General features: G+C 43.7%; 1 protein-coding gene across 1 annotated transcript in view; it reads right to left on the reverse strand.

Moving 5' to 3' along the window:
- Positions 1-13,701, reverse strand: part of LOC132998496 (semaphorin-4B-like) — a 48,291-nt gene that overhangs the window by 18,190 nt on the left and 16,400 nt on the right. Inside the window, exons 3-5 of the mRNA XM_061068176.1 lie at positions 2,248-2,408; positions 1,588-1,650; positions 903-1,001 (exon numbers count right to left, since the gene is read on the reverse strand). Coding sequence (XP_060924159.1) covers positions 903-1,001; positions 1,588-1,650; positions 2,248-2,408 — 323 coding nt within the window. The remainder of the gene's footprint in view (positions 1-902; positions 1,002-1,587; positions 1,651-2,247; positions 2,409-13,701) is intronic.

The raw sequence follows: 13,701 nt of genomic DNA on the forward strand, positions 1-13,701 counted from the left end.
ACCAAATGGAAATATGAGTACTGAATTAAGATGAGCATGAAAAAATATATGTGGGCAATTTGCAGTAATAGCAATTCTTTTTCCTAATAATCAAATCAGTAAAAGTGCCTCCGGTGCCTGGAGAATCTTCCCATGCTTTGTCATTGTAAGATGTTGTTTGACTCAGAGCTTGTTTTAACTTGTGTCTGTCGCTCTGATTGTTTAGTGGATCCTCTCTGCTTCAGCGCATTGTTAAACACTGTTTTGAGAAAGGCTATTAAAAATAAAACATTTGTTAAAGTTAAGTATCTCTGAGAGTGTCTGGCAAGGAGATCGCGGCGGGTGACACGCACGCACGCACGCACGCACGCACGCACGCACACACACACACACACACACAGGGTCCTGGGCTCTGTCACCATGATGAGTGTTGATCCGACTGGGCTCTGACTTGCTTGGAATCTGGGTTCAGGGCCTAAAGTTCCTGCCAAGTCATCTTCAGTGTGAGATGTCCCAGTTTTTCTTTCCCTCTGACGTCAAACAGGAGAGTTTACTGCCCTGCTTGAAGAGCTGAGCTGTCACCAGGTTCCACTGCCCCCCCCCCCCTCTCTATCACTGAAATCCATGTCATCCTGCTGCCGGTTTGCACTCGCTCCACATGTACTCCTCCGCTAGATAAACGGATCTACTGCTTCCCGCCTTGCTGGAAACCACACATCTCATGTACCCCCTGCTGACTTGTCCGGCTAAAGTGTCTCAGCAGGGTTCGGTTACGCTCGGATAACAACAGATCCAATACGGACTTGGTGGATAAAAGAGTTTGGTTCATACATAAATAAATAAAAAACGTAATTCCCTTATGGAGTGAAGATTAGTATCTTTACTGGCAGGGAGAAAAGAGAGAATGAGAGGCCTTTACTTACTATGTAGGTGCAGAGCGGACTGAAAGCAAAGGTGCCACACACATAGAGATGAGTGCTGTTCAGCCGAAGAAGAATTTTGATGTAATTGAAGCAATCAGTCTGGATGGGGAACAAATGGAGAAAGAGAGAGTGAGTTCTTTGAATCTACAAAATTCTTTATAACTGAATGAGTTTAATTTTTGTTGAAGAGCTCCTTAAAATCTCCTCCTGAAATACTGAGCAAACCTCTGAGAGCACAAATACTTCAGAAACTGTTACGTTAGAAATAAAAATATTCTCTTTCCTCCAACACTGCTGGGTAAACCTCCCAGTTTCACACAGCGGTTGCCTGGTGAGCTCTCAGTAATGCACAGATCGAGCGGTACACTGCAGAACACAGATTACCGAGGCTTGTCGCCCAGGGATACAACAGCTGGCATGACAACAAGGCAACAGAGAGAAAGTCTTGCAACAAAAAAAAGAGCAATTCCCTGGCGAGGCTGTACACACTCTACAAATCTATTTGTAACTGGTGTAAAAGGTTTGTTAACATTAAACTCGATGCCCATTTATCCTCCCACAGTCAGTTACAGGAGAATACAAGGAAAGAGCAAACACGCTCAACATGGAAATCCAGGCTTTTCTTTAAGAACTGTGCTTTGAAAAGTTACTTTCAAAAAGTTGTTTTGGAGTAGAAGCCACTCACCTCCAGGTTCTTCCCTTTGAAGCTGCACTCCTCTCTCTTTCCTGCAGGAGTGCCCCACGTCAGCTGAAGATGAAACAGAAACGCTGAATAAGTCATGTGAAAATCAGGGAACCATACTGACTCGGCAGTTCTTCAAGAAGACTGACAGCCGTTTCATTAAAAATTGAAGTGTAAACAATGAAGTCATGTATGGAGCAGATCAAAAACTCAAAACTCTTAATTAGTTTAATGGCCAAACAACAAAGATTCATGCAACCTGTTGAGATTTAACGCAGAATATTTCTATGTACAAACCACATCATTAAAGCTAGGGTTGGTAATCCTAGGAAATCTCCCCCAGCTTGTGAAGACTGTGTTCATTTGCAGTGAGACATCAGGCAGGTCGGTTAGTGACAGACAGGCCCGCCAACCATCATTTCATCGGTCCAAAGGTCATGTTTCTTATAGTCCTGCAAACTTCATCTACTGAAATGAATCAGGACAAAGAGGCTTTTAACAAATAATATAAAAAGTGTATCAGAAATCACCAACCCAACCTTTAACTCCAACTGTTGCTTAAATGAGTCTCATAGCGTCTGTTGCAATCATGATCCCAGTGAGACTAAATCCTCATGTTCCTAAACAAAAGCTCATTGCTCTCCTGACTGTTGACATGCTCACGTTCTTCTGCAGCTTGGTCTTGCTAATGTCCGAGAGGCTGAGGGCGAACAGCGCCTCCCTGGCTCCGACGTACAGCATGTCGTCCTCCTGGCTGAGCAGCAGAGACGTGTAATTGAAGACGCCGTCCGCAGAGAATCTCTTGGCCGACCTTTCCTTGGCATCTGGGAAGGAGCAGAAAAATAAACACGAAGGGAAGATTATCACCGTGTAGCAGGACGGACACAGACAGGAACAGACTGGTGTACAACACATGAACATGCTCACAAGCTGATAGATTTTGCATTCCTCAAACTATAAATGATTTCCTCTTCCACAGTAGGAAGGATTTCAAGTAGCGCCTGTTCACCTCTTTCCTAGGACTGAATAACTAACAAAACGGTTTAACTGTGATGTAACACATGCAGTCTGCAAAACAAACTTTGAGATGAGTTCTTCACATCCAACGAGAAAACAAACACTCACGCTTAAAGTGCTAAAGCTAAATGATAAAAGCTAATTTAATGATATACATAGAGTTGTTTACTAGAAGTTGACAACAATTGTGCTGCAATTTATTTTGGGACATAACCTGCAACAAAAACAAATTCTCAAACTTCTACCAAAGTATCTATAGCAGCCCAGAATGATGCATTATCTTTGTTTTCTCCCTCAACCAATGATTTTGAGAGAAAAGTGAAGAAAAGTTTGTATATAATATACATTTAAAAATAAAAATGAATGCAGAGGAATCTTCCCTCTGGTAAAGGAAAAGAACTGTGATCTATTCTAATCAAGAATATTATTCCTCATTTTCAGGCTTGCACAAATGGGAAATCCAGACAAAAAGCTCTTTAAATAGTATTTATTATTTATTTTCTTTTTATAGTTGTTTTAATATTTCCTGCGGCGATAAGTTCTTTTCATTGCTGTTTGACTGTCAGCAGGATTGCGTGAGATGGTCAAAGGAAGAGCCTTTTTCATTTAGGAGTGGATATGATACAGGAGGTGGATCCAGGAATTCTTCCCTTTCTTTCACATTGCAAGGTGCAGCGTTTCTTGTGACTCTTATGTGAACGTCTCAAGAGATAATGCAGAGATTAAAGTCTTATTTAAAGGACTGCTATCTATTGTGTCTGTGTAATTTGGTGTGGCTCGACTGAATTTGGGCCTTGGTGGAGGTATGTACTCTACTGAGAGTCATTCTAGTTCACACTTGTTTCTCCTACATTCGTCTTCATTCAGAAAGTTAGTAATCATCCTATCAGTGGAACCGCGAAGGACAAGTTTAATTTATCAAGTTACGTGATCTAATCCCTCCCAAAGTTTTTGGAGATGGAGAAAAGTGTATGATTCAACCTCAAAACCACCAAACGACTGATAATAATACATTTATTTGAATAGCACTTATCTCTACAAAAACCCATGGCAAAACATGAATGAACTAAAATAAAAGTTATTGTAAGAATGACACAAATCTCCACAAGATGACCTCTGTCCTTTAGGCCTCTCAAAGTCTCTGTCAAAGCTTCTGTCAAAGCTGGATGAGGGAGCCTCATCCAGCAGGACACAGTACAAGTGGACATGACACTACACCCCACCCCTGCACATCCCAACACACAGTGCTGCGCTTCTGTCAAACACGTTTATGATACAAAGCTCTCGCTGAGCATGTTGTCATGTCTGTATCCCTCACTCCTGTCCAGCAGCTACAGTAGCACCATGAGAACATGTCACATGACCACGTCCACACCTTCCTGCACTGGCCCGCTTTCTCTTTGCTCTGCTCAGCACCTGCAGGAGCATAAGAGCTTTATTGACATGACCTCTTCACATGGATCTTTTTAGCGCTGGGCTTTAAGTCCAGTGAGTCACTTTCCCCTCTCATCGCTCTTTCCCTTGCAGCCTCTACGAAGCACAGATTCACTGTATACATTCCTCTTTTTATAACATTTCCTTCAGCTTTGCAATCTACTCCACAGCTTTTTTGCAGCTTGCCACTGTGAAAGTGAAGTTTGTGAGTGGTTGGACTTGATGTTTGGAGCCTGTTTTTCTAAGCAGCATGAAGTCTGACAGCTGGTCACTTTTTAGTTTGACTCACTGGATAAACTGCTTAAAAACAGCTCATTTAAAAAGGCCCACACCAGCTCTAAGAAATCCTGGGAAACGGTTTATATACTGTAGGACCATCAAACTTTGTGACCGAGCCGCATCGAGCCCAGGCCGAGGGGGACGTTATCACTTGGTTCTGCTGACTAAAGACACAGGATACAGTTCATGCAATCAAATACTTGTGAATCCTTTTTTTTTGTATGTGCTTCAAACTCTGTTGTTTTTCTGACCATATTTGTAAATGTTTATCAGTGGTCTCCCATTCCAAGCATATTAAACAAACTCCATGTTCCCCCCCGAGCCAAAATGCTGGGGGTCACGTCTCCATTTGCTTGTCCAAATAAGTGGCTTGTATCTGGGGTTGTAAACACTAATATTTGCTGCAGTTAAAACCATTTACAGCCTGTCTCCGCCTCCAGCCCTCTGTGCATAACCAGAAAACTGAATTTTAGACACTTTTGATAGCAAGAGAGACCAGCAGTGCATTTATCTCCGGCACTCCAGGTGGTGCGTTGGGCCGTATTGCAAATGGAACAGCAATAAATGTTTACAACCCACAACTTAAACTTTTCAATATGCTTGCAAACAAATGGCTCATCTAACGCTCGAGGCACTTTGGCAGGATGCTCGTCCTCGCCTCGTGGGAGCGAGAGCCAGCTGCGCGAGCTCCATTTTGTCCAAAAATCACTTCTTAGCCTCTCTCCAGATCAACAGCCCTCATTCAGCTCAAAACGTGGTGACATCTGGAGTCAATGAAGAGAGGGGCCTGTCATTAAATTCAAGGAGAGGGGTGCACGAAACAGAAAGAGACTTCCTATTGTCATCCTCGGCTCGTTCAGTACAGGAGGGAGAAATACGCGTTTTCCCAATGTGGAGGAAAACTGGTTTAATTTCAAGGTAATTTAAGTCTGTTAAAATTGTCCTAAATGCTCATAAAGAGAGATGCTCTCGGTCCCGGTGGACCCTGCAGTTGCCAGACAAAGGAAAGCCATCTCGCTGCTCAACAGGGGGACATATCATAGCTGTCACGGCTCCCCTGGGCTTAGGCTATTCACTGGAACCAAAAACAGCCTTCCCTCGGCATATTAAAACTCTCTGACATAAATCACAGTGACATCCTATTAGACAGACAATGAAATAACGAGCAGAGGCGAGCCGAGCCATGGAACTTTAAGTTCGGGAACAGGCTGCTAAGCTGAAGGGGTGGGAGTGTTGACCGGAGAGAGGGGGCTTCAGGTCGGGTTGTTGTAATCAGGAAGACAGGCTTGAGATGTTGACCTATGTAGAAACATGGAGACATGGTCGGGGGAAGAAGATTTATTTTCAAACTACTCTGCGATGTTGTTTTGATAAGAGCGGAGAGTCGAGCGGGAACAAATGTCAGCGCTGTGTCAAGATGCAGCGATTTCAAAACAGACACTCAAAGCTCTCTCCTCTTTTTCCATCTATGTAATGGATCTTCAAAAGGCTTCAATTTTCTGTACTTTCAGACAAGCTCTCTATAACTGCTGCATCAGGCTCCATATTTTGAGGTTTCTTGTCCAGGTTCTCTCTCTGACCCTGTTCAGGCCTGGTATTAACATCTGTCCAGAATGTTTCTCCTGTGATTGGATTTCACTTTCTACGACCAAAAGATGATTCGAAAGAGCAAATAATATTGTTTTTTCCTGGTTTGATCTTACAATGTGTCCGATGGCAATGTTTGAGTGTGATGGTGTCTGGGTGTTGGTGCGAGCCAGAGAGGGAGAGAGAGAGAATGAGTAGCGAGTCAGAAGGGACTAAGGGACTGAAGGGGAGTTGGAAAGTGATGATATTGTGGCAGTGGATACAAACAAGTCACTGGAGCCACAAGGAAATTTAAAAATATGTTTGATCCTCGGTGAAACTGTAACAGGTCAGAGGACGTCAGCTGAGTCCTTCATATGTGGCCCAGAACACATTTGTGTTCACAAAACTAAAAGAATGTGGCCACAGGCGTTCCAGTCCACCTCTCAGTGTGGTTGAGTGATCAGATCTCAGGAAGCTTTTGGCTGCGCTCAGACCTGAACTTCGCTCTGACCACTTGTAATTGGATCACTGAGCACGGATGGTAATACCAGGTCTGACGGACGTCTCTGATGCAGCAGGTCACTTGAGCGTTTTGACACCCGGGAAGCAGAATGCCAGGCAGCCAGAGAGAGCGCCAGCAAACCGCCCTCCCCTTTAACAGTCAGGCCCAAGGTCCATTCATCACCCCCGCTGTTTAATCAGCTGGCTGTCACCAAGCTGAGACCCTCAACCCCTGCTAATGCTCATCACATCACACCTAAACCGTCAGAATGGCTTCTTTATTGTTGCTGCTAACATTCTGAATTAGCACGAGAGTCAACTGAGTACATTTGCCTGTGGTTATAACAGACTGCACACTGCAGGAGAGGCTGAAAAAGAAATTGGTGCAAATCTGGAATAGTTAAATAAAGCCCCATTTAAAGACTGCATGAACAGAGAGACGCCAGACCGGCAACATTCAACTGAATATCTTTTTTCCACCGGCAGATAAAAACCTCTCAGTAATTAATTAGGTGAAATTAAATGTTGGCAGTGTGTTCATTGTATTCAATGATTCTCTCCCTCTTTCTCTTTTTTAATCAGTGGAGGTAATGACGGCAGAAACAAATTACATCAGGGTTTGAGAGCAGCTGCTCTGTGATCACAGAAACTTTTTTTCACTTTACAGAGAGAGAATATGACTCACACACAACATGCAGCTACAAACGTATTGGAACCAAACTGATACACACAAGGTGAGGTGTTTCATCTGTGCCAGAAAATGGTGGAATTTTTCTGTTATTGTCAGAATCACCTTCCATACGTAAAATATACCTCTACATGTTCTAGTGCCACCTGTCATTTCTTGATAGTGTGAAACAGGGACAGAATATGGGGACGACATGCAGTGAGGTTCGGCCCATAAGCCGAACCTTTGGCCCCTACAGGATCCATATGAGGTGACCACTCTCTCAGCCGGTCCAGCTATTATTATTTGAGGCTGCATCACCTCAAATGGGTGGCTTCCTTCTGTCAGATGAGGTATTCTGCAAGACTTAAATATTATGTCTGAATAGATGCATAAATAATACATAAAAACTGTTTCTTATGCTCTTATCAGAACAAGGTTACAAAGTGCTTTACAAAATTGATGAGTACAAAACGCTGCAGAACAAAGCAAGACAAAAGAAAATATTAAAACAAAAACCATCTGTTCAAATCAGGCACTAAAAGGATTTTTTTTTTATAAAAACAATATGTTGTATGAAGGGGGCCGAGTGCTGGTCTAATCTACCCAGGCAAGGAGTTCCACAGTCTCGGGCCCTGATGGCAAAAGTCTGGTCTGCCTAAGTTACCCCCCCCTTGACTGAAACCCCTTTTCCATTGATTAGAGCATTTGTCTACAGTAGAAATGAATACAATCAGCATTCACCACAGGGTAAAAAACTGATTATTTATCATGTTTGGCTCAGATCACAGTGATGAAAACATGACAAACAGGTGAACGCCCAAATTTGACAAAAGGGCAGGCAGAGAGAGCTCCTCTGTTCTGGGAGCGTTTGTGACGTTGAACATGTTGCACCAGGGAAACTTGTTTACTGGCAATGGGAGAGGAGCCAGCAAGTTCACCCAAACGTTTACCAGATCATTTTGTAAGAGAGGTATGAGGTGCTACCAGCAAGTGTTGGTTGCAGGATCCTGTGTAGACAGTGAAGGAGGACTGACACTGCTGCTCTGTCGATGCACAATGTTTCCTTTAACAGAACGGTCTTTTAACAGAACGACCTTGAGATAAGTCACATAAGAGTGGCTGTAATGCAGTAGACGTGTTCAAGTATAAATGATTTCTTGTAAATCCTCACATCTTCTTGAATGTTAGAATAAAGTGTGTAACTAGCATGGCAGAAAGACCAGACCATCAAATTGTTCCTCTGAGTCACAGCGGAGTGTGTTCAGCTCCTTCACCGCTGAGCTATAAACTGAGATATCACCACAGGGTGCCAGCTCGCCGACATAATGTTTCTGAGAAATCAAATACATGCCGGCACTTTGGCATGCATCATGTTTCGGAGAAAATAGAGCAAGGTCAAGTGATTTTTTTTTTTCTAAAGGTTTAATAGCACTCCATCGGCGGGGGCGATTGATTGGCTGCTTTGTAGACATCCGCCGCCCAAGACATGCCCCAGATTTGCTGAAGCAGCCTGAGCCAAGTCACAAGGCAACGGGGGCAACGGGGGCAAAGGGGTTCACCGGCCGGGTGGAGAGGATCCAGAGGAGAGGAGTGTGTAGCGCAGCTGATATTAATCTCACTGCGGGCTCTGCTTATCTCATATGCAAGACACAAATGTATAAAATAAAAAAAACGATCTGTCTCTGCTCTGTCAGCGGAAGCTACACTACAGCGAACAGCTCACCGTCGTGATTTGACAATGGGCCTGATAGCGGCGCTGGAGCTCCTGACAGAAGTCACATCAAGGTCACTGCAGCACTGCTCCCGCTGATGTTTGGGCGAAGTGATGGTTATTTCATCGACGCAGACAACTGGCAGCTGAACGCAGCCTTGTTTCTCTGCTGCTGTGCTGGAGCGTGCCAGACATGAGGGCACAGAGACAGAGATGAGAGGGCAGACTGGACAGAAGAGATGGGTCAAACTCTTTCCACACGTTTTCGTGCCATTTTAAACCCAATTTTAATTGAACCTAGGTGAATTTTGTCGTACTAGTTCACTGCCTGTTTGGAATGGACTGGTAGTTTGGCCTGTGGTGATGCTGGTTGCAGTATTCTTTCTGAAACTGCAGTTGACCTGGAGCAGTTTAGCCACACCAAGTAAAGATCAGCTGCACGACTCAGTCCATACAACCCTGGAGCTGCTGCACAAAGACCTGTTTACATGTTTATTCAAAGTTCTGTGAAGCTGGAATCGGTCACTGAACTTCAGACTGGACTGTCAGTTGTCTTTTTCCTGAACGAGCTGTTCTCATGATCAGCATCAGCCGCTACAGAGCGCTGGTTGTCTGTTTATTCAAATATTATTAACATGAAACGTATTGCACCCAAATCAAACCAAATTCTACACCGCACTTACTTGGACAACATACATGCCAAGTGTAAGGTTGATAAAATGAATGGTTCTCAAGATATGCACGCCAAAGACAGGGATTTCTGAAATTAGCAGAAAGACTTAAAAAGGGAACATTTACAAATGTATATATTATCTTAATATATAATATAATACATGCAATTATTGGAAATGTGATAGAGACAAAACCTGAGGGGAGATGGAGCAGAGAAAAGAAGACTTAGCACTGGACCTTGAGACGTATCTACAGTATATCTATAATATCTATAACACCAAGCCGTCTCATATGCGTTATCACTGGAACCAACAGTGTCAGTTTGCTGCTATTTTGTGTGTTATGTTGTGTATTGTGTTTAAAAACATACTGAGAGACAGCTGCCTCTTGCAGATAATAACCAGAGCCTAGCAGTGTGTAAATCCTGTGTTCACTGTGTGTGTGTGTGTGTGTGAGTAGTACGCAGTTACATGTGTTAATGGTACCACATGATTACATGTGCAGGGACACAACATTGTGACAACAGACCAGCAACAAAATGACAGAGTATTTGTTGGAAAAGTGGGACAGTCGTGCGAAGATGAACTGAGGAATGCTGGTTCTCTGAAGAAAAAACAACACGCACACATGCCAGGGATGAGGTCAGTGCCTGAAACACAGCATCTCTTTAAAAGCAGATAACAAAAGAGCCTGACACAGTAGAGGCGTTCTGCTCTGTAATTATTGGCTCTCAGGTGTCGTCTTGATGCACAGTGGATTGGCACACCCACCTACCCACCACTCAGAGGAGCAGTGGATGGAGGGCAGCGGTCTATCAAAGCTGAAAGCTTTCGAATGCCGAGCTCGCTGAGATGTGGTAGATGAGAGGGAGAGACAGAGAGTTGGTATAATTTCCTCACTCAGTATTCAAAACAGACGTGCCCGTGCTTGTCATGTGTGGGATGACTCTTCAGCCGCTCTCTCTATCATACTCCTACGCTCTAGAGCGAGAGACAGTACATGTCACTGGTATCTGACACACAAACACACGCACACACACACGCCTCACTGGTCGTTTTGTACTCTCACAATTTTGGCGACAAAACAGGAGCTGAGAGGAAGCGACATTAAGTTTCGAATGGAATTTACTCATGTAATTGGTGAAGTTAACTATATGACTATGAATTTGAGATTTTAAAAAGCAAAAATGCTCAATCAATTAATCAATGTATCAATCAAATTGTATTTGTAACAGTCTGCTATAAAAGGATGTTTTGAAAATGTAATTTTTCACTTCTGAAATAAGAAATAATCATTTAAATTCTGACCATTTTTAAAGAAAGTTGCATTCCGCCCATAAACACTGCACGTGTCAAAGTTACTGCTAATGGTAGCTTGATGTAAATGTAATGTCTTTTTCCACTGAGGTAAACATTGATTTGTCTCTGTGAGAACACCACATGCTGTTCAGTTGTCTGGTTGAAGCTGCTGCTCCAGGACGATCTGCTGCTGCATTCAACCTGTTGCTCACTACAGAAACTACAGGTGGAGAATTCAACCAGAACAGAAATCTGCAGAACAACCACTCTTATAATCTAATATTGGGCAGCTCCTGACGATCCATATCCTAATCCACTGTCCACTACATCAAACGTTTTCTGTATTACTGTAGTTACTTCTGTCCTACTTGCACACAGAGAAAGATCGGCTTGATAAATAACCTGGTATCTATGGTTCAGCCAAGTGGACTTGAGGAGAAAAAAAAACATCTTTTGTGTCAGCACTGCAAATATCCAGATCCAGCTGGCGTGCACATGGCTGCAGATGGTTTCTGCTGCAGCTAGAATCCCATCAAAGCACACGGCCACACAACTCTGCTGCCGTTCCTCAGTCTGCCCACTTGTTGATTCTTAAGACACCAGTGGAGCAGGCTATAGTTTACTGAGGGCTTTGACTCTGGACTGAGGCTTTTTGGAAAATCTTACAGTTCTACCAAAGCATACACACAACCCTCTACACTGTGTTTGTGTGCTTGCGTGCGTGAAAGAGATTGTTTTTGTATAACAGTAAGGAATTTGTGAGACTCTTCTTATCGTGGAGAAAATAATTTTTGTCAGAACAGGTAGACTGCTTTCTCTCCTCAGGTAGTTTGTGCTACACACGCATGCACACTGTCACTATGATTTCCCAACATTATTGATAGCAAAGCAAGGAACTTGAGGATGCACAGGACACAGCACATTGTTTCCTTCTAACTTCCCCCCCTGCTTATTTGTCCTGTCACTTCTCATGGTAAAATGAAGCATCCCAAACTTTATTGTGCTGTGCTGTGCTCTGTCTGTCTCACACACACATTGACCTGTCTGTCATAGTTGGACCAGCCCTCTGCCCAGATGGCACCAATATCCCTGGGCTGTGCAGAGGCAGTGACTCATTACAGTGGCCAAGAGTGTGGGGAAATAGGTCCGATCAATATATTCTACTATTTGACTTATTGACATTATTAAGCAGAACATGCCACTATCAGGAGCCTGATGAGTGTGATCTCTTCATCTGCTGCATTAGCTTTCATATGTCTTTGATCATACGGGTCACTCTGCCCTGACACGGTTTATGGTGGACAGGTCTCACTCGTATAAATTAGAACAAACCTTGCTTTCCTGCGTCTGTGAGCATCACAGGCACAGCTGACTGTCACTTACTGTTATGTAAAAAAAAACATGAATCAGACAAGACTCCTATAAAATCAGAAACTGTAACTGAATCCCTCAGCTCAGTGCTCACAGACAACCAACCAGGCCTCACAGGGACACACACACACCTCACTCTCTCTTTTCACACACACCCACCAGCAGGACCACAAGGCATGTGGAGTCTATTAACATACTGGAACTGAATCAGGAAAGATCTGAATTTTAAAGATACATGAGACGGCAGATTGTAACCCTTTCACTTCTGCCTCCACTCTAAGGGTGGAACTGGAAAATATATTAGGACACACTTAATCTTCAAAGTGTGGTTTTATAATGAGACTATTACGATGGTAACAGTGATATTTTTTTAAAGGAATACAAATTTTATACTGTCATTTATTCTATGTACTGGTTTTTAAACACAACGATGCATTAGTGGAGAAAAATGCACATGAATGAATCTTCCATGATAACAATGGGAGCCCAAAGTACCACCTTGTCATATTCTTTACCAGCAAACAAAATGAGTTTCCACAGAACAACCCTGGGAGTGTGTGTTTCCGGTTCTACCCTCAGACTCACAGTGGGAGCGGTGGAGGCTGCAGTGCGACAGTGACAGCGAGTGAGTAATTCATGTTAAACCAGCTAAACATGATAAAAAAATGTTTAGGTGTGTAAAACGTGAGCAGAATACCAAGTAAGTCAGATATTGATTCCGCTCTTAGAGGAAAATAAAGTGCACAGTGATACATTTATTCAACAGCATTTTAAATCCTGAATGTTTTGTGGAAAAAGCAAAAAGTCACTTTGCTGCAAAAAGACTATTTCAGATGATGTTTTCTGTGTCGCAGCAACTATGCTCATTTTTGTTTTGGACTGATCCGCCTGATCACAGGAATCCTAAAGAAAACGCACACTGACACTGTTTAACCTCACATTCCTCTCCGTCCATCTCAATTACCAGCTACACCGTTACTCCTCGCCACTCGCCATTTACTTCAAATCAAACGCTCCTGGTCGAGATCGGCGAGGACTGAACTTTTCTGTCCGTTCCCTGGAGCGTGCAGGCGACGAAGCCATTAGAACGTCTGCAACACGCGGAGTTGATGTGCTGTGATTACGCCCCATTGTTGCAGCTGCTGTGGCGTTACATGCGGGCACTTGTGAGTGCCACCTCTGCTGGAAGCCGCCGACCGGCTCCTCTTTTGGGATCAGTGGGCGTGCCGGGTTTTAGGTGAGCACCGGAGCATGTCTAAAACCTCACGAGTATTTGGCCTGACCCCCCTCCCCCCCTCTCTCTCTCCCTCCCTCACTGCCCCTCCTCCGTTCCTGCACTGCGATCCACACACTGCCAAGGTCACCGGATTAGCATGCATGAGGGAAAGTGCACAATATTCGGCGAACATAAACCAAACGTAAACGGGAAAGGACACTGTGTACACTGAGCATCAGCAGCGTGCTCAACAGCTCGGCTTAAATGGGCATTTTGCTTCATGCTGCACAGACACACACGAGACAGACGTCCCTTCTCACGTTAAACTCTCTGCAGGACAGCAAATGTAATGCAGCCTTATTCCCAGTGACAGCATAAT

This window comes from Limanda limanda, chromosome 3, assembly GCF_963576545.1.
Source record: "Limanda limanda chromosome 3, fLimLim1.1, whole genome shotgun sequence".
Classification (NCBI taxonomy): Eukaryota; Metazoa; Chordata; class Actinopteri; order Pleuronectiformes; family Pleuronectidae; genus Limanda; species Limanda limanda.